Below are 27256 nucleotides of genomic sequence, written 5' to 3' on the forward strand. Positions count from 1 at the left end.
CATTTGGATGTAAATAATCTGGTGCTACCAAATTTAGATTTAGAATTACTGACACTATGATGAAAAAAACACAATCATGCATAATTAATTTTCAAAGAAAGATTTTTTGTATGTTTTTTTTTTTTTTAAGTTGTCTCTAAAATCTCAAAGGGCAAGTGCCTCTCTGTTTGAATGGAAGTGCGATCCTTTAGCATAATTTTCCACGGGTGAAATCTTAAGAATGTCATTATTTTGCATGTGATGAATATTTACATTATTAGCATAACATAAACATTATTATGCCATGAATACTGCTGATTAAAAGTGTAAATATCTAAATATCAAAAATTCTACTTTTCAAGATTAAATAAAAAAAATGTGCACAGTGCCATTATTTTCATGACAAATTGGGAAATATATGACTTTTGTCATTAATATAGTGGGATTTTATGCAAATGACACACACCAACAGCTGACATGAATTGAATCACTGAGACTTGAATTTATATTTCAAACTCTAAACACAATGAATTAATAGTGAAATATTACAACAATTTTATGATAACTAATATATTAAATAATTCTATATATTTTATATCAGTGATGGCAAATCTGAATTTTCAGCAGCCTTCAGTCTTCAGTGTCACATGATCCTTCAGAAATCTAATATGCTTATATGCTTCTCAATAATTTTTTTCTTAATATCAATGTTGAAAATCATGAAGCCATTTTTTTCCCAAAAGAAAACAATTATAAAAATATATATTTTATAACAATAAATTTTTGTATTAAAACTAAACCAAAATATGCTATAGCTGGTTACTGAATGTGTGTGTGTGTGTGTGTGTGTGTGTGTGTGTGTGTGTGTGTGTGTGTGTGTGTGTGTAAGAATGGCTCCTGTGTGGAAGGAAATCTGGGAGGTTGATGAAAATGAGATATGCATCTGTACCAGCAAGCGATCCTAGACAGTTACCATTGTTGTTTTTAGTCATGGCGCAGAGATTGCATTGAGATGGATAAAGACATGCTGGCAAAGACAATTCTTGTTTATAAACTTGTCCACTGAAGAGAGTTAAGTAAGACTAAGGTATGATAGTATCTGGCAACCCATAGAGACAACTAAGATGACTTATCAGCTGGCTCAGATCTGATAAATATGCCACTCTATGGTCTCTTGTGTTCCGTCTTCCTGAGAAAATTGTTCATTATCCACATTTTCCCTCACTTCTTCATGGGTGAAACCACTGCAGTGAGAGAGACTTCCTGTAGAATGCTCCACACTTCCATTTAGTAAAAAATAAACCAGACAGCTTTTAGTCAGAAAATGGAAGAAATCTTAGCCTAGCTGACAAAAACGGTTTTAATACATTTCCCATTGTAATGCTGTAACTTTCGGTCCACAAAAATGTCTCAAATGTGCACTTAATAAGCAATTCAAACTCAGGGCAACTGGAAATTGTTTATTGGGAACCGAACTGCTCAAAACACTTTATGAGTTGCATATTCACTTTGCAACACAATGCATTTCAATGAATTAAAACAGACAAATGTTGCTTCTTGCACATTTTGCAACACCTTCAAAGAGAAATGGTAAAGTGGTGAAAAAAAAATTCTTCCGTTTTTTTGTGAAACAGATAAACATAAATCTGGAAATGCTTTATTATTTGTTGATGTATGTATTGAGGTATTTTGGAAACTGAAAAATCAAATGCATGTGGAATATAAAGTACCACCTACACTAAACCCTACTTGAAACTTAACCAATAGTGTTAACAAAAGCAAAAGGTGAGATAAAAATACATTTTCCACATTTTAGCCAGCTTCTACGAGTCTTTGAACTCTTTTAGCTTGACTTTTGTTTCAAAGAACTCAGGTGCTGAAGTGCAACACTGTACCAGGTGAGCCACCTAGCGAGTTTACCACATCAGCAACCTATGCTTACAAATGAAGCTAGTTATGCATTTTTCTTTTGTACTGATACATCTTCTGATATCTATATATATATATATATATATATATATATATATATATATATAGATAGATAGATAGATAGATAGATAGATAGATGGATAGATGGATAGATGGATGGATGGATAATTTATAATGCTGAGCTATAATTCCCCTTTGTAATTTAAATGTGTGTGAAACGGAATAAAAGGTCAAATAAATAAATAAAACATTAATGCTGTGCAAGCGGAAAACACCACACTTTCATGGTTTGAATTAATGAGTTCTTGAGTACCCCAGGGCTCTGCTCTGGGACCCTTCACATTCCATCACAACATGACAGGCTTGCAGTGTGATTTTTGACCCTTTTTGTACAAAAATACAATGCCTTTTATAGTTGTTTTTTTTTTTCATTTGTTTTAGGCAGATAGATTTTTACACACACAGCCATGCAACATCTATGATCGAGGATACTCTTTCATGGTTCATACCAAAACAGATAAAGGAGATCTTGACTGGTCTTAATGCCATAAAAAACCTGCCACCACATAACGGAGTATGTAGTTAAAAGGAAGTGGCATTAAAAGCTAAACAATAAAACTTTGAATTAGGTACTTCAACTTATTCAACTTCTATCAAGCAATTGAAGAAGGAAGACCAACATTTGGGCAAGATTTCAGGGATAGATGGCACAGTTGTTTGTGTATTCATGGCTAGGTTACTCGCGGTTCCATATATAGAAGCCATGAGTCTACAAACAGCCCTTTAATTATTGCAAGCTTTCTCTAGTCATTTCAGCAGACACAATCCAACAGTCTATAATCAACAGTTAAACCTCACCTCCCAGGCAGAAACCAGCCCACCTCCATACACTGACCCCCCTGAAGTACTGACAACCTGTCATTTATACTCACGAATATAAAACCAGGAGAAAGATGAACTATATGCAGGCTGTGGACGAAATAATGGAAACATTGGAGCTGAATCAAGAGAGTTCATGAAAACATTACTGTTATTGCAATACTTTACAATTACAATAACAAATAAAAATGCAGCTGCAAAGATTAGTTGCATAAAATGTATAGATATTTGCTTTCATCAGTGATAAAAGAATTATGACTGTGAAGACAATATGTTTAAGTTATCAATGCAACTTGAGGCAACGAGTTCTCAAGTCAAATAGTTACAGATTATAATGCTGGTACATCAGTCACATATACCTCAAGACTAGTCAATGTGTTTGGAAGTTACAGCCAGTCAATCCAGAAAAAGTCATAGGTCTCCACATTAGTATATTGTTCACATTATTTATGTATCAACAATCATTGGGTCAAACATTTAAACCAAACCAGCTGGGTAAAAAATAAAAATAAATAAAAAATAAAAAACAAGCACTTTTTATCTGTAATTTTATTTTATTTTTTACCCAGTGCTGGGTTGCCATAATGACCCAATATTTTTAATACTGTTTCATCTTGAAAACCAGTGCAATTTGCTGTTGTATAAGCTGTTATCAGATTATTATTATTATTATTTTTTGATGATCAGATTCTATATGTATGTCTCTCTGTGTGTGTGTGTGTGTGTGTGTGTGTGTGTGTGTGTGTTTACGGTTAATTCTATAGTAACTGGCTACAAAAGTGCTTTAAAAGAAACCAAGTCAATATGAAATCAAAATGAACCTATTTAATTCGCTAATACATCTTATCTAGTCTCATTTTATTTGATTCATGAGTAATTCCCAAGACAAAAATTCCACTTGTTCTGCCTATTCCTTCCAACCACCTGTCACATAGACCACATCTGACTTTTAAAATATGCAAATATGTTACCTATACTCTCAAATTATATTTTATCCTACATCCAGATTCAGTGCATCAAAGAACAAACAAAGAATTATTATTCTCTGTCTTAACTCTGTCACATACAAGCAGCAAATAGAAAGTGAAAGATAAATCAATTGTTCCCATAAAGGTTTGGCTTTGTGCAGAGATGAAGATAAATTGTTTGTTTGTGTCCTCTGCACACTGTGCATTTGCTTTTCTTTTTTTTTCTTTTTTTCTTGGCTCAAAGAAGTCAAACAACTACTTGGAGGTGAGATAACACAAGCTTTTAAGTCAGAATCAACAGTAGCCAAAGACAATGGGGTCACGTATGTTGTAAAAAGCTTCTGATTTTGGGATTAGATTCAGCCTGAAGAATTCTGCTATCTTCTACTTTTAAGCTTAAGATCAGGAGCACATTAACTTAATATTTTTGGTTTTTATGAAAGTAATTTGATGGTCGTTTGTTTTGAGTAGACATCATGCACTCCATGCCTGATCTGTAACCACTAATGGTATCCAATTGACCGATATTAACATACTGCAAAATAAAATACCAGTCCTGAACCAACTGCTCACTAAATTTATTATTCAAGTACTGTCTGACAGGTGTCTCACAGGTGTCTCCTTCAGAGCACAACATGGTCAAAAATAGCTGAAAATAGTTTTCACTTTTTTTCTTCTTGGTCAATCATTCAAAATATTTTTTAAAAATTGAATCTTTAAAGCATTTTTGACCTTATAATTATTATTTTTTTAAGATTCTCATAAAAAAAGTATATATGCATCAACACTTAATCCCTCTTCATATAGAACATTATATGCTCAGGTATATTTCACATTTTCTTGACTAAAAGAAAACTGAATATTTTAATTAAATTGTCTAAATTCTATACTGTATGCATAAGAAAATGTACGTTTTATTCCTAGTTCATTGACCACCAATACGTTTTCTATTTATTGGTGTCTTCTCACCAGCCAGGTTTCCATCCAAAGCTGGGAATTTAACTTATGCGCAAAATTGGAATATCGCACAAAACATTTGCAAACAAGCACCGTTTACATCCAACGAGTGAAAGAGAACAAAATCCTCACTTCCTGATAAACTGGCACTATACATCACTAAGAAAAGTATAGGAGAAGCTACTGAATATAATAATGTTCCTACATATTAAATTACTTGCACCTCAGAACACTCAAAAAAATGGATTTGTGGCACTGTTCGTTTTACACAGATATGTTTTGTTAAAACAACACAAGTATATTTAGTTTCCGCCAAAACACAATTGTATTGTGCTTAATCAACTTAAAATGTTTCATTTTCAATTTTACTTAATTATCAATCGTTAAACTAACGTAAAGTGTTTAATTTTGTAATTAAAAAAAAACCGGAAGTGACGATTTCCAACGCATTTGATGACGGTGCGAAGGAGAGCAAGAGGTACCAGTCAGGTAAGAAAATCTAAAGTTTTTCTTGTGTTAAGTCAAAGTCTTTAATTTCTCTTAGAGTTTCTGTTTTGGGGTGCTTTTGTTTTGCAGTCTAGTATTGTGTAATCGGTTTACTGCACCATTAATAGATGATTTTGAGCGGTTGGGGGATGTGAAAACGCACGACTCTCTGTAAGGTATTGACTTGAGTATATATAACGTTATATATATATATATACTTGGGCTGAAACAATTAGTCGACATTATCGACAACGTCGACGATAAAAAAAAATTGTCTGCAAATGTTTTTGAGTAACGTTAGTTGTTTGATCTCGTATGTCTAATGTGAAAGCCTCCAATAATGCAGTTGACCAGTGTGGCGCTGTAGCGCAAGATTGTAATACACTCTCCTGATTCAATCCAAAAGAAGAAGATAGCAGCCCTACTTGGTCAGTTTGAGCAAACCGAGCCGATCCGAACCTTGGATGGATATGTAAATATATACTGCACGCCTTGCTCTCAATAACTGCATAAACACAACAAAAACTGACCGCGATATAAAAGCTGCTCTTAAGAACATATTTGATTACAGCGATGTGGATGTTTGCACGAACTCTGAGGTTCTCCAGCCACTCCAGTAAAGAAATGTCCAGTCACGTTTATTTATATAACAGTCCTTATGCAATAGATAGCTTTTCAATATTAAACATGAAAATACAGAGTCAGTGTCGCTAGAATTATAACTTGATTTCCTGTTATAAAGCAGCTCTCCAGTGTGGAGCTAGCTAATCATACATTTATTTTATAATTGTGGGAAATATTTCATTAAAGTTTTAGTTCTGCGCTAGATCAAACCAAACTGTTTTAAATATCATAACCCAATAAGGTATTTTAAGAGAGATTGTTTTTATTAGTAAAATGTTTATCCAAAAATAAAACGTCCTATCACTTTACTTTTATTATACATATGGCTTACAATAAGAGATGTTAAGAGGCAGAATGATTTGTCATTCAGCTACTTCCTCCTATAGCTAATCAAATGGCGAATAGGAGTTTCTCTCTTTTCTCATTTTGTGTGCAAAATATATTTATTTGTATAAATTAATTGTATACTAGTAATACATAATGACTTTCATAAGCGGAAGTAATTCCCTTTATTTGTTAGAATATGTATATTTTAACTAATTGCAAAAAGCTAAATAATAAATAATTGTCTAACCATGGTCTAACCAGTTTGGAGAGCCCTGGCTCAGCACAGTGAAAGTATTTGAAGCTTTGTTTATGAACATGGCGGTGTGGTCATACAATGACTTTAAACCGGACATTACTCTGAGCTATTCACATTATACAAATGCTCCAGATATCTTTTTTGTAACACATTGCACTTCATGTGTTTACAGATTTGTGCAGAATTTGAGACATACAGAATTACCATAGGCCCATTAGAATCAACAGTCTTTGCCAAACTGGATCCGCACTACAGAACTTATGAAGATGTTTGCATACTGAAGAAGAGTGCTTGGACAAATACTGAAACCCTCTTGGTGCCCACTACACAGGTAAGAACAACTGCACTCAACACAACCTTGTATTAAAACATTATTCTCTCACTTGCCACTGGAAATTGACAAAAAAAGACAGATAGATTAAGATTAGGTTTATTAATACAATAAATACAAAATATGTGGTATTACTATAAACTGACAGATTATAAATGAATTTGCCTCCCAAAAACAATTTATTTTGATGCAAGGCAGGGGTGTCCAGACCTGCTCTAGGAAAGCCAGTGTTCTGTGGAGTTTAGCTCTAACTCACCTGCCTGGAACTTCTAGTAATACTTTATTGTTTTAAAATTCCCAAGAACCTTGATTAGCTGGTTCAGGTGTGTTTAACTGGCTAGGTCACCCAAAAATAAACATGTCATTAATTACTAGGGCTGTCACTTTTAGTTCGAAAATCGATCGGACCAACCAAAAAAAGTTTCGAAAATGAAAATAGGGAATCGATTTTAACCAAATATGTACACTATTCATTTTAAAATAATTAAACAATTAAAAATATAGATGTAACAAAACTCACAAACAAGCAGAAAAAGAAAATAAAGAATTCCGAAAGTGCAGTATGCATTGCGAAAGCTAGACAAAAAATACCAGCTATTTTATGCGCCTATAAGACCCAGTGACGTCGAAAGCGATCTCTTATGCTGCGTTCACACCAAACGCGAATAGAGCTTCTGGAGGTCTCGCGGCGTGGTAGACGCGAATTCGCCTCATTCGTGCTTCTAGTTACAGGAGATTCTGAGTTATGATATAGCAAGCTGACAGTGACCGGCTTCTGTGGTGGAGAATTGCGCAGCTGTACCTGAGTGTCCCTGGGACATCAGTGCGGTCGGAGCGTGTCTTCTCAACAGCTGGACATATAGTGAATAAAAAACGCTCTGCTCTGGACACATGGCCTGTTCTCAAGTCCATTTAAAGTTACATTTTTTTGAACAGTTGTTTGAAATGGATTGAATCATTATTTAAAACAATCTTGCAGATTTTTGAATTGCCTAAATCATAAATGCAGCCGGGTTGAAGCCTGCACTGATGTTTTTCTTTTGTCATGGCAGCCGTCCCCTCTGCACATATATTTTTTGCTGTTTGCTGTTTGTTATTCTGCACAAAGCTTCATGCCAATAAATAAGAAATATTGCTGCCTTGTGCGTTTCCAGCACTCTCTTTACGTTCGTCTGTTATTTGACGTTGAAAAAGGAAACGTCTTTTTTTTTTTGACATGGAAAATCGATTTTACAATCGATTCAATGAGCACTTATGTCTTAAAAATCGAAAATGATTTTTTTCACAAAAGTGACAGCCCTATTAATTACTCACCCTCATGTAGATGTAGTCTGAGCACGCGGAAGCACTTCCGGAAAAATCGGCCGAAAAAAAGGCCAAAGACCGGCCAATTACCAATCGCGTATTTTAAGCAAAAACCGTCCGGTTTCCGATTGATGGCGGGTCAATCGGTGCATCCATAAATTTTTGATGAAAATGCGAGAGATTTCTGAACCTCCATAAAGGCTGCAATGCAACTGAAATGTTCCTAGAGTCATAGTAAGGACATCAGTAAAACAGGTCATGTGACATCAATGCTTCAACCACACTTTTACAAAGCTACAAGAATACGTTTTTGTGCAAAGAAAGCATGAATTATTTACGTGCGGTTGATAATGGTGGAAGATGCGATTTGGAGAAGAATTGTTGAATAAAGTCGCTGTTTTGGTTTTGTTTGCACAAAAAAGTATTCTTGTAGCTTTGTAAAATTATGGTTGAACCACTGATGTCACATGGACTCTTTTACTAATGTCTTTACTATGTTTCTGGGTCTGGGAACATTCCAGTTCTGTTGCTTACCGTGCAGGGTCCAGATGTGTGTACCATTTTCTGCTTGCCTGTATTTCCCATAAGGAGATGAATGACTGACTTTTTTTTCATGTAATTTTAGGAAAAAAAAAACAAAGGCTAAATTTTGTTGTTTTCATCTTCAGACTAATGAAATTGAAGTATCCAAATGAAGACCCTAGCAGTATGGAGTATATGGTGAGTTCAAGGTTAATAAATGATTTGTTAAAGTTAATACACAAGAATTTGAGTTCTCCATCCTTTTAAATACTTCTAGGATACAGACGTTGGCAGCAATCAGGAGGTGATCCAGAAGACTTGTGGGAATCTATTTGAAGCTGCATCATTGAAGACAGTCCAGCAGAAGTTGGAGTTTTAAAGGATAAAGTTCTTCAGGACCTATAGCAGTTTACAGTCTGCAAAACCATGTTTCTGGGACTGATATATGGACTGAACTTGAGCAACCCTCCTGAACTCAGGTACACATTTGGAGTACTGAAGAAGTTATTTCTGGAGCCAGTTCCTGTTCCTGGAATAAGCTTTGATTGGTTACCCATGAATGCCAATTAGAAAACGAGTAGTTTGATATTTCTGCTATTTTGTGTATTTTTTTTGTAATTCTGTAATGTGGTTTAAACTGTATTTACTGTAACTGTGTGTAATTATTTATTGCTTGTTTAACAAATACACTTTGATCATGTGTGACATCTTGTCTTTTGACTCATTACAAGACAAATCACACAAAAAATGCTTTGTTGAAGTGAGTAACTTTAAATAGAAAATATTTAGTTAAAGTAACTAGAACTAATTGTGTGGAACCACTGTCCATAATTGAAATGAGTAATTTGAAACAAACCTCCTTATGTTGATAGAGTGAAACAAAATTGGCTAGATTGTAATAAACCAAAACATGTTCAGTTAACTTAACCGGTTTAAGTTGAAGCAAAGTGAATAAATTGATTTGTTTGGACATTACTATTTCACATAGATTCTACCTCATTCAGTTGTGTTGTCACAACACAAGGAGTTGGCATATATACAACAAATTCCATTAATGTTATCAAAACACAATTTGGTTGTGTGGAACCACTGTCCATAATTGACTTAAGTAAGTTTAAAGAGTAATTTTTTTGAGTGAATGAGCAGATGAAACACAATGAATGTGGTTATTGCTTTAGGAGGTGGATGCTTTTGTTTGGGAATGCAGCCTTTTAACATTTCTGAGAGGCAATTATACAGAAATACTTTGATGACAAACTGTGCTCTGGCATTTCCGAATGGCCATAATAAAATTTTAGATGCTGCGGAATGAAATCGTTCTGCAGGTTAGTCAGGATTTACCATCCCATAGCTCAGTCATATTACTTTTTTGATGCGCTTGGAGGAATTTATTCACAAAATGCATTTCCATCCCCCATTATTCCCATTAACCCTTTTTCTAAGTCAAAAAGCAACTCCATGATCATTATAATTATAATATATTACTGGGTTTCTAACAATACAAAGCTAAATGCAAATGGGTGAAGTGTCCCTTTAAGGCATTTTTATTCGAAATCATTCAATTCTTATGCGATATTCAATAAAATATGCATAAAAGCAGGTTGATGGAAACCCAGCTATTGACTAATGTCCACTTCAGACACTTTTTGTCCACTTCCGAAGTTTAGAAGCAGCCATATTTAAAGGTCTGACAAGCTGAACATCAGCCACTGATTCACTGGCTTTTACTGGCTTAGGTGTATCAGAAGATAAAATAAATTTTGCAAGCAGGACAATTGAGCAGTGTTGAACAACAACAGTAAATTAGATGTTGTTCACTATTATCCACAGTAACTCCCACAAACAATTTAAGTAAAAAGTAATTTCCCCAAGTCACCCTGACAACACAGAAATACATTTAAACTGGCACCTTGCCAGATGCAAGTGCACTTCCTGAGACAAAATGTGAAAGTACAGAGTCCACTGAAAAAACTGAGGTGCATAAATGCCTGCTCTGCTTTGCCAGCACCTCCTGTTAGAGGACTGAAAATCTGGCAGGCACTCAAGTCTTCTGCTAACTGCTTCGACCCAAACCGGAGCCTTGCTTAATGGTGAATAAAACCAAAATCCCAAGCAGCTGTCATGACTGACTATGTGCCAAAGGCTACAGGTGGTCCTACTGAACGCCTCCCACACAGTCAAGAGTATACATTTCACACTGAGCTAATATGTGAGAGTAAAATAAACTAAATAAAAATGCACTGAATTTTCATTTCGTGCAGACTTTAAAGGCAGCAGCTTATCAACACAATCTTCAACACCTGTTCTTCCCCTCGCTTTATCGGTTTGCTCTATTTATTGCCCTTCTGTCTTGTGCCAGATTGTTGTTTGTCTTTGTGCTTGCACCATTTCACCCTATTCCCCCGTTTTGTCCTGAGAATCAGTCTTGTTCTTGTTGGTTTTCTGGTTTCTGCCAGTTCCTTTTACTTAGCCCACTCAGCTGGGCTTCAAGTCAGCTCCTTTCTGAATCAGTCCGCCTTGTCTGTCAGCCCACATTCTTAAAACTAAAGAAGCTTAAAAGGTTCTTCGCAGCGATGCCATAGAAGAACCATTTTTGGTTCCACAAATAACCATTCAGTCAAAAGGTTCTTTAAAAGAACCATCTCTTTCTTTTCTTTTTATAATTTTAAGAAGCTTCTTTCACCACAAAGAACCTTTTGTGAAACAGAAAAGTTCTTCAGATGTTCAAGGTTCTTTATGGAACCATTCAGACATCGTGAAGCACCTTTATTTTTAAGAGTGCATACTGGCTCCTAGCTTTGACCTACCCTGACTCTAATTCCCGCCTTTCTCACCTACTCAGATTATTATTTGTGTTACTATGATCTCTGCTCTGCCTGACCACAATCCTACCTTGACCGTCTGGTTATGCCTGCATCCACCTGCTGAACTCTCCTGGCCCCTATAATGTTTTCACTTCTCCATTAGAATTTTCTTTTTGAGTCAAACTGTTGGAGTCAATAAAGCTCTTACCAGATAAAGTTACATCCACACTGGGTACACATAGAAATGCTTGAAATAAGGCTAAGGTCACAAAATCAAAGACACTACTACCTATCAGTAATTGAATGTTAATGTGTAGTACTGTGTAGTACTGTATCACTTTATTTTGGATGTCTGAAGTGGATTATCAAAATAAAGTGCAACAATCTAAAAACTAAAATGCAAATTAAGTGTACAGCATACATCCCTCCCCTATGTTTTTAAGTATACCACACAAATGTGCTGTTTTGTTATCTATTATGTCTATTTTATGTATATTACTCAACACTTCAGCCCCATAAGACATTTTCATAAAACAGGAACTCCCATTTTCACACATGAAAAAATGGAATACAGAGCCATATCAAGCTCCTGTTCATGTAATGCTGTTCATTTCATGTAATGCTGTTCAATTTCTGGCTCATTTGAGCTGAGACTGAAAGACAAATTTACTCATGGCTCAAACCTGCGCCAAAGGCATCAACAGCAGTGTCTTGTTTACTAGAGAACCGCTGGGACAAGATTAGTCTGATTCACAAACAAATAATAAGAAGTCCATTTTAGGAACTGGTCATATATCATTATTGTTTATTTTGTAGCTTGTCGAGCAGTAAAAAGTAAAAACCTCTGAATCAATGTAATTAATAGCTAACGATCAAACGCTCACATGCAGAATGAAACACAAATGAGAATGCACCTGTATGTATTTTCAGTAGCTCCTCCACTGAGATTGGCTGCCTTTGGGCAAACACCTGAGATGAAAAGCATCTGTGTGTGTGGTGTCAAACCTTTAAAGGAAAGTCTTCTGAAGACAACCTAAACTACACTTGACTTTTTGTAGACTGCTTAATTCTTAAACCTTTTACAAATATTATGCAAGGCTTGAATGTTCTATGTCAGAGTGCACTAGTAGCTATGCAAACTTGATTTCACACACTGTATCATTTGTAAATTTGTCAGAACACAATTCAAAAGTGTGCAGCACATTCTCAGCCTTGCCACAAGGGGTGCTATAACAATTATTAGCACAACTGTCTTGTTCGATTAGCAGCTTAATCAGTCAGGTCAATTACTGTAAAGTCGGAGCAGTTTCTTTTAAAGTTATATGGGGGTGGGTGATATGACCAAATCTTATAAACGCAGATTCTGTATGCTGCGGGTGTGTATTAGACTGCGTGAGTACTGCAGATTCAGAACTCTTTTTAACATCTAACATGTCCTGCACTCTATTTTCTTATTCAGGCATTGTTTCTTCAATGCATTAACTAGTCAAAAACTGTCTAACTATATTTACATATAGTGTTTTACACAAAATAACACAAACTCACACTGCTCAGCCTATTATGGCTAGCAACCTGAATAACAACAAATCTGGTGTAAATATACAGACATTTGATGATAACTCTATCGTTCCCTATGGGACTGCATTTGTGGCCCTGTATACAGACTTCCACCCAAAAATTATCAGCTGTTTACACCAAGGATGATAACTATAGTAATAATTGCTCTTATTCTAATACAACAGGGATGTCTATACTAACTATAATAATGTTGTAACAGTGTAACAATATCGGTTGATTCAATTTCAGAACTATTATTTTTCCAGCTGTTGAACTATAAGAACATTGAGCTTGAGAATTTAAAGCACCAGATGACATATTGTACCTGCAGCACATGCTTATAATAAACAGAATGATACTTGTGTTGTTTTGGATACTAATTTAGTCACCGTTATCCTTCTTAGTGGGCCTTAGACTTGAAAAGTCAAAAGTCAAAACAAAACAAAATAAATCCAGAATTTTTAATTGCATGATTATGATATGTTTTGGGAGTCACACCACGAATTGGGCTACGAACCCTTGGAAATCAGATCAAATCTAAGCAGCCTCCATCAATGTTTCTTTGTGCCTGTGCCCTTGACTATGAATGAGGTGTATATGTGCTGATGAAGAGAGGAAAAAAGGAAAAGAGCAGGAGAAGAAAAACAGGAACTCCCTAAGGCCTTTCATAGGTTACACAAACAGAAGCAGTACCTGAGAGTCCCTTTTGAACCCGGCATCAAACAGACACATGTACATGGAAGCACATGCCTTCAGATCTCAGACCATTGGCCATTAATGGCAGAGCTCATGTAGACAGGAGGATCAGTGTTGAGCAGCATTTAGCCCTGTTTAGCACTCCATTTGGGCTCAAATAAATCAAGGCTGTTGGAGAGAGGCCTCCATTATGAGAGCAGGGGCCCCGCAGTGAGCTGTCATTCACTGGCCAGCCACCTTCACCTTTCAACTGCTAATTACAGGGAGCCACACAGCTCACAGTGAAACGCACACACATACAGAAGCCTTTTTAAAGCTCTCTTCCGAGGAAAAATATTTGTGGGAAACACAGACGATAGGTACTCTTTGGACCTCAACACATCCCTCTTTTCCTCGAGAATTCTTGTTGATCCCGAATTTAGAAGTAAAGAGATTTATCCCCACAAAGCAATGATCAGAGGAATGAGAGTGGGGTTAAGAAGGAATGAGCAAGTGAAATCTTATCTACCCACAAGCATCCAGAGAATCAGATAAATGGCAGATGACAACCCACAGTCTGTTAATGTGTAATGATGGAGACGCATCTACTTTCTATGAGTGACATGAACATGATGTGCAACCAAAAACATGTCATCAGAAAAGCATGTCAACAGCTCAACAGTGTATTCATCTCTGAATCCTGAACATTTTCAGAGCAACCGTGCAATTGTGAATCTGGTAACAGACATTCAGTGCCTTGTTCTAAATATCAGTCAGAAACAAATCTAATGGCACAGAACGTACACTATTGTTGAAAATGAATTTGGTATCATACCACACCATACCATTTGGTATTGGTGAAATATTATAACACTGTGAAATAACCATTTTCTATTTAAATATATTTTATATTTTCAGCAATCATTACTCCAGTTATGGCATCATGCCATGGCATCAGGCAGGTGTCCAGCAGCCCTAGGGCCTCCTTGTCATCAAAAGTAAGGCTTGGGAACAGCACCCCACTCCCCATCATTCTGTCATCAAATATGTACAGTATGGGACTTGACAGAGAGCTTCAAATAGGTGATGTCATTGGAACAGGAACAACTGGCTGAGCTTCAGCAGAAAGTCAACCACCAGTCGGCAAAACTGATTTCTTTTTATGTGTTCATTGTCTGTCGTCAATCTGTGACTTTGTGCATTTATTAGTAGACAGTCAGACCCAAACATACACAATGGATAAAATGCATTTTCATTGCATGTCTTGAAATGTATCCTAAAAATTGAGCTTTTAGGAAAATAAATATGAAAAAGTTATATTGTATTTCAAAGGCTTTGTTATTAACCTCTCACCAGATTTTTAATTAATGATACGGCACTATAAAATTATTTCATAAGTCCACTTCACATTAAACATTGCCTGCAATATTTGTGTGTGTATGTCTCTAAGAGGTCGTTTACCTGACCCAAGCCTGATGGGTTTCTGTTCAGGTTCAGTTTAATGTTTATTGAACAGCTTCTTGTTTGGGTTTGTAAGTAAAGAACAGGTAATAATGTTGTAAATAATGTACGGTTTCTTGCACAGACCAGTCAATTCTCTTCATAAGACCAAATATATCGACAGGAGCCAAAGGTACTAATTTTGTGTTTCTTAATATGCTTTTTTATTCTCAAAGACGGGCAGCTGCAGACTTGCTTGCAAGACCACAGTTGCAGCTAACAATCTTCTTTTCTGTTCTACTTAAAAAAAAAAAAAAAAAAAAAGGATGGCCTGAGGGTGAGTAAATTAATAGCAAAAATCTTTATTTTTGGGTGAACTATCCCTTTCATCTCTAGAAAGTCTTTGCGTAATTGTGCTGACCTGGCGGTAGGTTCCCTCCATCAGTGTGTCCAGGTTTTGAAGTGGCCCTGGGGTTTTGTCTTTAAAGCGGGTCAGTAGACGGCGCTGGATGGCCCTGAACTGGACGGCTCTCTCTGACAGCAAATCCTGATACTTCTGCACATTCACACGAAGCTACAAATATTCCCACAAAATTAGAAAACATTACTCAGAGGGTTATGTTTTGATGTCATGCAGAACTTATTTAGGATGCCACTATATAACCCCTTTCACACTGCGATTCCGGAAAATACACGGGTAATGTGTCCTGGCAATTGTTCCAGAGTCGCTAGATTTTGCCCTTTTCACACTGCCAGTGATTACCCGGAATATGTGCATGCGTTCACACACAACCCATAAAGGTCCCGTAATGACACGTGACATCAGCATGTGACGTATAATCTACGAGTCAAAAACGCTAGGCACGTTAAAGTTCCTTTTAACTGGCGAATGATCTCAGCTTCAGCACGGATAGTGAGGAACTATCTGATCTCTGCTTCATTACAGTTTGCACATATTTTTTTCGTCGCAAACATTGATCTGCCATCAAAAACACATGGTAAAAGAGTTGCATGATAAAGTGCGTCATCACTACAACACGCCATTAGTTCTGCAGTGTGAAAGGGGCTTATGCTTCCATATGTATAGAGAACCAAGAATCTGATTTAAATATGTGTGACCCTGTGAGAAACTTCACACCTCAAAGTGGTGATCCACTGTCTCAAAGTACTCAGGCAGTGGAATTGGTCCAGTAAAGCTGTTCTGAAAGTCTTTGACTCCAAGGAAGGCAAAGTGCTGGTCGAAACGATGCACCAGCTCCTTGGCTACCAGCCAGATATCCTCAAAGCTCTCGCTCTGGATCCTGTAACGCTCTGCAGAGAGACAGAGCAGTGCTATCAGCCTTCCGTCTGCCGCACCTGTAATTAGCTCATGACAACCTGAAACAGATCACAGGGCTTCCTCACATGATGGATGCGAGAGTTAGTGAAGCGTGTGTGTATGGGGGGTGAAAGTGTGCATTTATGTGTGTTCACAAAAGACAGACAGAAGAAAGGTAGAGAGAGAGCAAGATGTCGAGCCACACTGGCAGCACAACTTTCATTACAGGATTTGACTGACCCTTTTGTTGTGGAAATACACAAAAAATGATGGCTCTTTCACCTAATACTGTACCTGATTCTTAAATATCGACACAGATTTAACACATTTTCAGTCAACACTGTCATACTTCAACATACTTAGAATAAATATCAATGAAGTACAAAGGATGGATTTCCTTTCTGAGATTTCTCTTTCATCTCGCCTCAGCGGCATGTGCTCCGGTTGTATTGTAAACAATGGCATCATCAATATTTTTTGTCAATTTAAGCCCAAATGAGATGCAGAGGATATTAGTGAAGAGGATCGCACAGAACCTGGTATGGTATGGTATGCTTTTTGTTTGTTGTTGTCTCATACTTATAGATACACTGTTATTTGTAAATGCTACTGCTCATGTTAGCTTTTAATATACGATTTTATCCTGATTAAAGCTGTAATACAGAACGGCAACCGCATGCGCATCCATGTTTAATGCTTCTAGCTATGTGAAAAATGTCTGTCTATACACATAAAATGAATAATTGATGAAGCTGATCAGAGAAAGAGATGCAGAGCATGTGCAGAGCAGGGGGACACGTGTGAGTCCATCAAAATCATTAGAAGACAGAATCGCGACTCATAAGAACAGATTTTTTGTGCTCCCATTGTTTTGATGGCATGGCAACAACTCTTCTTCTTCTCTAAAGCAGAGCAACATGTCCCCGCACCCTTTGTTGCATGTTCACGGGGGCAGGGTTTATCAGGGTTTATGACATCACAAACCCAGGAAGTAGCTCGTTGTAGTCCCTACCAGCTGGATTTGTACGCATTGAATTGCCATAATTTTAAAGGTGAAATTTCAGCAACGTAACAGCAACATTACACACTAACGCTAAAAAAGTTGCAATCAACCACCTATTTAGGTCATTCAAGTCAGTTTAAGTTTACTGTCATAAAATGAACGTTTCAAACATTTTAAAACTCTATATTAATTTTTTTCATTGAATATATGAGAACATATGTTACACACATTTTGGATTAGATAATCCAGTAAAATCAAATTAGGTAAAGATTTAATGAACACTGTAGGAGGAGTTTAAAAAGGTATTTTTTTTCAGAAACCTTAAGATGGCAGAAAGTCTTTGACATAGGTTGGGCATGTGTGTGCTGGTGTGGGAGAACTCACGGGATGTTTTAGAGGCAAGGACAATGACCCTTGAGCCTGTGATGAGTTGGAAGCCCAAAGCACTGCTCTCATTATTTTCCAACTTCTCAGAGAAATCTGAAACCCAAAAGCATAGTGTAGTCAAAAGCGCCAGTAAAATGGAACCATACCAGCCTTCCTTCAGTATTACAGAGATGCTTTCAAACGCTTCTGTACGTATTTGTGTGAACGCTCCATGAAAAATGTCAAGAGTTTATATTTTGTTTTTGCAGTCAAGTATGTGAACACAATGACAAACAGAGGCATTTAAGTTAGCCAATTTGCTCAATAATAGTTTTTTTACCAAAACTTCTTGCTCTTTGGGATTACTGAATGATTTTCATAATACAATGCTAGTGGTAGTACATATCCAAAAAAAAAAATTTTTGTTTTTAGTGTCCTTTCCCCCAGGAACACAGGCGCATGTTGCCGTCTCTGTCTCATGCTGCCATCTGTCTGTCCCTCCTGATGGCTTCTGATTCTCATGCAGAGTGGCTGAACGGATGTCAGACAGAGATAGTCTCTTATCAGCACGCAGGACGCCGGAGCACAGCGGATTGTTCCTTATCTGACCTAAGCTCAGGCCTCACATTATCTCAGAAAAATGCTTTTCCGAGCCCCGTCTACAGCACTCACCCAGATAACAGAACACTGACTCCACTGCTCACCAGTAACATGAAAATCTAGGAATTAATTTAAATTATACTTATATTACATATTTTTTCAGCGTTAACAACATTTATGTTAATTTAAATTCCAATAAATATATATTATTTATAAATAAATAATCTAATTAATTCATTACACTACGTGGCAATTAATTAATTGAATTAATTTCAAGTTAATTTAGATGAAAAATGACCTCCAAACATTATTTAAAGAAATTATTGTTTTTTCCCCATTTTTAATTTGTGGTTGAACTAATCCTTTAATTAACATTTTATTAATAGCAATTTAGTTTTTTTAATTTTAATTTTTAATTAATATGGAAATATGAAATATTTTTTTTACGAAATGTTACTCTAAATACAAAACTAAAAATGCCAGTGTATGGCAGTAATTGTATTATTAAGTCATTGAGCCATTCATTTGTTTAATTTGTTCAAATTCCTGATTCATTTAGAAATTAAGTAAATGCCACTCTTTATGAATGGGCCATTGAAACATTGGTTCACTCGCTTCATTCAAAACACGGACTCATTCAGAAAGGAATGACCGCTGTGTTTTGTTCATTGAAACAGTTCCGCTGTGTCGCAGGTAATATCTCACGGAGCGATTTTGCCAACATGTGCAGGAAATATCTGCAAAAACAAGTAAAACTCAAGTTCAAATTTATTGGAATGTTGTATAAAATCATGGCTGGGTGGATGCATTAATTGTGTAAAAAAATGTAAATATATTTTTTCTACTAATTAATTTGTGTAATGTGTTAAATGACAGCCCTAATATTTCCCTTAAATGTTTTACTAAAAAAAAAAAAATATTAAGAAATTGGCATAATTATATGTAAATGTAATTTGGTAATAAATGAGTTGGTAATTCAAGTCTTGTCACATACAATCATAACCAATCATTGCTTACATCAGTGATCATGTATGTCATTTAATAGAACTCATCCTTAGTAATATGTAATATATGTAGCTAGGGTTACGTTATAGTACTGAATATTTGAAACCAACCCAAAAAAGCCACTTGGGTTTAAGACAAGTTGGAGGCTATCCCTACTCCTAAAATCTTCTAATGTGTTGTGTTTAGAACAATCTTAAGAAAAAAAAGATAGGAACTTTCTTAAAGGTGCTGTATGTAGGATTGGCACAGAGTGGTCGAACTAGGTATTGCAGCCCAAATTCAAAATATTGGAGAGAGTTTTTTTCACCCAGCCCTCCTCCTTAGACTAAACACCAGTGTTGGGGGTAATGCATTACAAGTAACACGAGTTACGTAATCAGATTACTTTTTTCAAGTAACTAGTAAAGTAACGCATTACTTTTTAATTTACAAGAAAATATCTGAGTTACTTTTTCAAAAAGGAAACGCCAGTTACTTTGTATTCCCATTTTTTGACTGACAAGCCTCCTGTTCCCATATTGGGAGAAATCGGAAGTATGGAGGCGTTGTGTGCGCTGTGTGAACATGTTACTGTAGTTCTAGACTAAATGTGAATGTGCATTAATTCATCCCACTCACAAAAGAACAAAAAACAAAACAGATTTAGTCTTCATCAAAATTAATCAAAACAGTGAAATGCAAACTCAGAATATGACGCAAACCTGCAAATAACTAAATATATTAAATAACACAAATGTATCTATTCCCATTTTATTAACAGTGTCTTTGCTGCTGACCTTTCATGATCCAGTTCAACCATACTAATAATTAAAAAAATGACTTTAGATAAACTAACAATTGTGCTTCATTGTTTTTTGTTTTTTTTTTATTGCTGAAGAGTGTTGAACCTTCTTCTCCTGTGTTCTACTGTACAGACGTGAATTTACTTTTCCTTCAGCCTGAAGTTTATTCATTACACTTTTTGGTGTGAAAGGGCTTTTACATTTGCTATAAATAGAACTTCTTATATTAAAAACAATCAAGCCCTGCTCATATTTAAAAAGTAACGTGAAAGTAACGCAAAAGTAATGTAACACATTACTTTCCATAAAAAGTAACTAAGTAACGTATTTAGTTACTTTTTTAGGGAGTAACGCAATATTGTAAGGCATTACTTTTAAAAGTAACTTTCCCCAACACTGCTAAACACACACGCAGGTTGCCAGATTGACAACACAAACAGGAACAAGCACACTTGGCGATGAATGAAATTAAATACCCTGTGTTTTCCACCAGCTGGCAACCCGGGATGCCGAAACCAAACATACAAACCATAACAACTACAGACATTCCGGCCCGGAACGCAAATTTTCAAAGGAGAATAACTGACTTAAGCATTGTTTTTCAGATTAACAAGTATGTTAACTTAGCATGTTTCTTAAATATCTGCAAACATATTATGGTATTTTTATGCTTTAGAAGAGTCAAAAACTTACATAAAGCACCTTAAAGAAATGCTTTTGGAAATACAAGGAAGTTAGCAAATGGCAGTAAAAAATAATATTATTCTTAGGAATGTTTTGTGAATCTGACACCTAGGCTTTATTAACTAGAATTCAGCAACCGTTGTCCAAGTATTCAATGGGCAAATGCTCTTTAAATGCAATTAGTAATTTGTTGAAGTGAGACCCAATGTTTGCAAACTTTTACAACTGTTGCTGTTGTACTGTACATCCACAGTGGCAAACTAATGATTCTTGCAAAATTAGAATATGCCTAAGGTAAACTATTATTACTACAATAGTAGGGTTGGTAATAGACAAGATTATGGTTGATGGTTACATTTTTGGCAGGGAGGCTTGCATATGATGCAATATATTTTTGTATGATTCATCCATAATTTCCAGTGATGGCTGGAGTGAAATTAAGAGTTACAAAAAGTTTGGCTGTGGTACCTGGGAAGACTTCATTGAGGTTGACAGGAGGTTTGTTGGTGTCCACAGTGATCTTGTACTTGGCATTTTTGATAGCTGAGGAGGGGTAGCACACTAACCGAAGAGGCAAGTTGAATTTACACTGAGATACCCGAGGGATTCCTGACAAACACAAAGACAAGTCATTACAAAATCATTCAGGTAAAGACAAGAAACACTCAAACACACACTGAACTGTAAAAAGCCTCACCTACAGACTAGTCTTCAATCATTTCAGTCAAAATTAGCACGGCTGAACAAGTCTTAAAAAAATAATAATGATGAGGCAGAGGAGACTTTCTAAGAGTTTGAAGAAAAGAATGTCAGTTGATCAGTGATGCTGGAAAAATAGACAAGTACTTGTGTACTGTTCACAAACACATGGGATCAGTATTTGTTGAGTAGATCAGTGCATCTGAGGTTTCAGTAATGCTTTCCTGTTATGTCTGTTAAGGTAATCTGAACCTGTACTGTAGGGCCATACGCCACTGAGCTAATGTCATACTTGAGAGCAGGGTTTCCCAAACGGGGTTTGAGAAATAATAAAAATAGTAGTAGAATTCAGAAATAGTGAGATTATGAAATCAAATACTGCAATTTAAATATGTAGTCTGTAGAGCCAAAGTCAAGCCAAAGTGAAGAGCATCACTGTGTTCACGAGAGCAGCTCATGATCTGATGTTTTCAGTGTTTCAGAGGAAAATATTGTTGTTATTAAATTTGATTGGGTTCTTAAAAAACAACATTGTAAATGCAATGTGGACTGAGACACTATCACAAGTAATGTTTATTATCTTGCACTTCATATAGCAATATATGACAACATGTGATTTTCCGCCAAGTCATGCACTCATCTCTATACAGTATATAAAAAAAGTATAATTTTACTATTAAAACAATTATTAACAATACTATAAAAACTATTTACTTGCATGTTTTGACCATTAACCGACATCAGAAAACTTTGAACATACGAATGTGTTGTTAAATTATTGAAATAGCATCTTAAAATCTCAGAAGATACATAGTTTATGTCTAAGGGATTTGACTGACAAAAAAATACTGCAACTGCTGCTTTAGAGCAAAGAAGGACACGACTTCAGACTGGGAATACATTCACCTGTATGATGCTATCACCCCTACCCCCTACTGGACACATCAACTACTGCAGTGAATGTCTATTTGAAATGCCCTGTGCTTTGTGTGTATATTTATATGAACATGTTTGCGAATTAAAGTGTTTGCCTACAGCTGAACATATACAGTCACTGTATCTGATGATAGGAAAATATATCCTGTTCTTAGGACCTTTCTGTCACTCACCTGCAGGGTTGAGCTCTGGTATGGGTGACAGCAAGAAAGAAGAGCAGAATATCGGAGTTACACATTCACACTAACACAAGAATCATACTACAGAGGAGCAGGCAGGAGTGACTGTAGTACAGAAAAACAACTGATACCGTACTTTTATATAATATAAATATTCAAAACTAAAAGAAACATCCACAAAAAGGTACACATTTAATGTTAATAAAAAAATATATAATAATAATAATTTCAGTATTACACTACAAAGAAATCTACAAAATAGGGCAAGATATTGCAAAACAATAAAAATAATACATTTATTGAGAAAGGATAAATTCAATTGATCTCAAGTGACAGTAAAGAAGTTTACTTCAAATTTCTATTTCAAATAAATTCTGTTCTAGGTTCTTTAATGAAGCTCTATTCATCAGTAGCCTAATGGCTGAAAATGTAGCTTTGCCCTCCTAGGAAGAAATTACAACCTGCATTTTATAAAGAGAAAAACTGTATTTTAAAATATTACATTTCAAAAATATCCTCTTTTTTTTTCTCTCGTTTTAGAGTGAAATCTGACCTGAGCCTGTTTTCGTTTTACTGAAATGAATGGTAGCTTTTGAACTGAATACTTCTGACCGGCAGCACACTTTATGAAACATGACCTATGAGCTGGAAGTGTTTGAGATACACCTCTGCTTCCAGGTCTAAATGTAGCATTAGTCTCCCCTCAGAGTAACCGCTCCATTTGCGTAAAGCTCAAGTTATCTCTGTGTAAACACCACCAAGCCTCTGACAAAAACTCACCATAACCAGCTAACCTCATCTTCCATGTCAGCAGCGACTGCTCTGTTTACTTAAAGCGAGGAGCAGCTATTACTGCCCAGAAAAGGCCCTTTAAGCGGTGGCTACATCAGTCATCTAAACCACACTCACAAAAACACACTCTGCATTCCACATGTTCTCAAGAGCTATTCCTGCTGTTCCTACACAAATACTGCTCCATCTACGCCACATAGAGAGTCTGTGCACTTTTAGCACTCTTCTGTGCTAGAAATCTACACTTCACTGCACTCTCATTGGTACTTAACAAAAATACATATTAAAAACAACTGAATGATACTGCGGCAAGCTTACTGGAGATTTCTGCAGGTTCCAAGCAGGTCGACTCCACACAACCTTATACTTTAGTTTAACAACAGTGCAACTGAACAGTAAAGTCAATCAAATATGTAAGGCAACAAGATGTTGTGGATGATATTACTTCTGCAACACACTGTTCTGAAAACATCCTCACTATGTCTCGATCCAGATTTGAGTGCTTTAAACACATTTCGACTATTTTGGGGAGATGTGTTTATTGTCGGTGAGGGTCTGAACAGGAAAGCAAAATGAAAGCTGGATTAAAAAATTTTAAGTGCTACAATTAACTTTTGTGTGTACGTGTGTGTGAGTGTGTTTTGAAGTGTGGAAGGAGCAAGTGATTAGGACAGTAATTAAAGGCTTGCATGGGCAACACACACACACACACACACACTCTTCCACACTCTTACAGCTGATCAAGCCTCTCATTTTCTTCACAAGCTGTATTTTAAGGTCCAACTCTCACTATTAACCATGACTTTTGCCTCATAGCTGCTGACTATGCCAATATGTTATTAAAAGGCATGCTAATAAGCAATTAGTTAATAGTGAGAACCGGTCTCTATGCTAAAGTCTTGCGAAAATAAAGATATTCATATACATTATTTATCTTTATTTTTTCAAGGAAATGCAAGGATCCCTTACAAACATTATTACAAACATCTCCGAAATTATCTTATTTATTTTTAACAAAATTTTCATGAATCCGGATCTAGATCTGTGGAAACAAATTCCCAGCATAGAGTGTGCTCTGTGTGTGGGTGTGTGAGAAAGAGGTGAACAGAAAGAATAATAAAAAATAACAAAATTACACCCAACAGAGTACGTGGGGTTTCCCCAGGTTTAAGTGTATGTTAAATTTTTTTTTAAGTCATTATAATTAGCTTTATACTATGCTGAATATTATAGGGAACATTAAATACACACAGTGTTAACGGTATTGTATATAGTACTGTATATTTTACAGTGCATTGACTTTGTTGCTAAAGTTTAGACAAAACCTCCCTTTGGAAACTTTCAGACATTTCTTATAGTGTTAGGGTTTGGGTTAGTCTTTACTCATTCTTATTAGTTCATCTAAAAACAATCGAAGCCAATGATTCAGAAAGCTAGACAAGCATGTGTGTGTGTGTACATCTGTGTGCGTCTGTGTGTGTGTGTGCAGTCCTATGTACCTGCCATCTAATGTGTAAAACAGACTCACTATTTTCAGAAGGACAGAAAGAAAAAGAGAGCCAGAGAAAAGGGAAACTCCCGGATATTTTCAGGAAGTTTTCCAGCAGTCTCTGCCAACACAGACACCATCCAAGAGAAACGCCAGGACAAACGCAGCCTTTCTGCTGCTTTTTCTGCTTTGGCAAACCTCCAGACATCTTGAAATGAGTAAAAGGGCTTAAAGAAGTGAGGAAAGAGGGTAATGTGTTCCAGAGCTTAGAGATGGAGTCAGACAAACAGAGCGTGGGAGTGTTCATGAGGAGCTCATACCTGTAGCTGAGCTGTAGGACACGGCGATATCTCCACACAAATCCGCTGGAGGATAGTGGCCGTTCAGAAATGCTGAGAATCTCACCACTAACTCGCAGCCATTTCCTGTCAAACAGACAACAACAAGAAACATAACGTGTCATTTGGTATTAAGGCATGCCAGAAGGTGTGTTCTGCAAGATAAATATTACTTCTTATATTTACGTGACAAGTTGCTACAAACCTTTACATCAACTGTAAACAGCTGACCTGTAATGGACTATATTGGCAGAAGAATGGATTATTCTGATTATTGAGTTATTTCACACCTAAATCAAAATCATTGAAATAAGTAACAAAATGTAAAAAATATTAATGATCCTAAAACATACTCGATTGTTTTCATACATAATATTTCTCAATTTTTATTGTGGATTTAAATACAAATACATTCCACCTTCCTGATGAGAATTATCTTGTTTTCTATTAAATGTTTGCTGTAGAAGATATTTATGACTCGAAAATTCTACACATTCTATTAATCCTTTAATGAAACAGCTTGTTTCATTGCAACCTGTACATAAAATACACTTAACACAAATGAACTACAATACTTAAAGAGCACTCATTGTCTGTGGTAGAATCACTGTAACAAAGAGCCTATCGAAGCTTAGATCTTTAAAATGTAAAAATTTAATTAAATTTATGCATTTAGCAGACGCTTTTATCCAAAGCGACTTACAGTGCATTCTGGTTATCAATTTGTATCTATCATTTGTTTCCGGGGAATCGAACCCCCAACCTAGCGCAATGCTCTACCAATTGAGCTACAGGAACACTTTAATTTATTGAACATTCATATCATTATTCTTGCTCCCGCTGCAGTTTTTAAAAAGTATGAATTATGGCTAAATTTATTTAGATTTAAAAAAAAAAAAAAAAAAAAAGAAAGAAAGAAAAAGATAATAATAATAATAATAAATGTAATATTCAGTGTAAAATTTGTATTTAAAAAGTATTAAAGATTAATAATAATTACTATTTATTTTGTATTTTATTGTACACTAAATAAATGATGAAACTAATATTTCTAGATGTTTTAATTCCTTTTTTTCAAAACCGTTAAAACGTTTACATTAGTGGAAAACCACAGGGAAACCTTAAAGCCTTCTTTCGTTGACAACAGCTGGTTTATAAGCGCTTCTCATTATAAGTTGAAGTGGAAGATGGTTGGCCCACATTGCTTTTCCAAATGCATGTTATAAGCGACCCAAACTCAGAGCAGATGTAGAGATGGAGCTTGTGTGGACCCGAAATTTACTGTGAACAGAGCTGCTGTGAGACACTGAAAACACCGGATCATGAGCAGTTCATGTGTAAATAAACAGATCTGCACTTCACTCTCAAATATGCAGCATGTACTTAATCAAATCACAGCCTTTCTGATTTGATAATAGCACTAATCCATATTGATTTTATTTTAATTAATCAGGCAGCCTTACCAAAAATCCACTCAAGGCTGTGCATTAGACTGATTTTACCAAAGTTAACAAGGCTCCTTAATGCAGCGCCTGTGGCTTTATCGTTTCTTCATTTGGTTTGTGTAGTATCTTTGTCTTTAGTAACTTGATCTGTGTCAAGTTTAGTGTTTTGGGTGTCCACAGTGAGCTACATTCACACAGGTGACTGACCCGCAGTAATGCTTGATTGCCGAGCACTTAGATTAAGTGTCTGGCCCCCCAATACACACACACACACACTACATCTGACTGTCACTCACACACTCTCTCTGTCTGTACTCCTATCAGCTCATCGGGCGACAGCACTTTCTATGTGCTTTAAAAGCTCTCTCTCTGGGAGGGCAGGCTTTTAACCTTTCCATCTCACTGCCATGGGCAAACAGTAGACCATCAGGCTCTCTTGTCTTGTGCACGACGCACGAGCTCAGCCACGCTGTTGGCGTCAGTATGAACAGGCAGAAAGCATGACACCCCTTTTTTAAACTGTGTAAAATCTAGGTGGTTAAATTAAGGCCATTTGTGCTGACCTCTCTTGACCTACGCTG

The 27256-nt window shown here is 36.1% G+C and overlaps 1 protein-coding gene and 1 long non-coding RNA gene across 2 annotated transcripts in view; one reads left to right on the forward strand and one right to left on the reverse strand.

Moving 5' to 3' along the window:
• Positions 1-27256, reverse strand: part of LOC132158058 (protein PTHB1-like) — a 126262-nt gene that overhangs the window by 59262 nt on the left and 39744 nt on the right. Inside the window, exons 14-19 of the mRNA XM_059567311.1 lie at positions 25213-25317; positions 22606-22620; positions 21266-21406; positions 17745-17840; positions 16178-16350; positions 15461-15613 (exon numbers count right to left, since the gene is read on the reverse strand). Of these exons, the coding sequence (XP_059423294.1) occupies positions 15461-15613; positions 16178-16350; positions 17745-17840; positions 21266-21406; positions 22606-22620; positions 25213-25317 (683 nt within the window). The remainder of the gene's footprint in view (positions 1-15460; positions 15614-16177; positions 16351-17744; positions 17841-21265; positions 21407-22605; positions 22621-25212; positions 25318-27256) is intronic.
• LOC132157666 (uncharacterized) lies at positions 6581-9166 on the forward strand. The gene is made up of 4 exons (XR_009437581.1): positions 6581-6736; positions 6931-7008; positions 8710-8761; positions 8841-9166. It is a non-coding gene; the product is annotated as an uncharacterized LOC132157666 (long non-coding RNA).

The sequence above is a fragment of the Carassius carassius genome, chromosome 15 (assembly GCF_963082965.1).
Source record: "Carassius carassius chromosome 15, fCarCar2.1, whole genome shotgun sequence".
In the NCBI taxonomy this organism is placed as follows: Eukaryota; Metazoa; Chordata; class Actinopteri; order Cypriniformes; family Cyprinidae; genus Carassius; species Carassius carassius.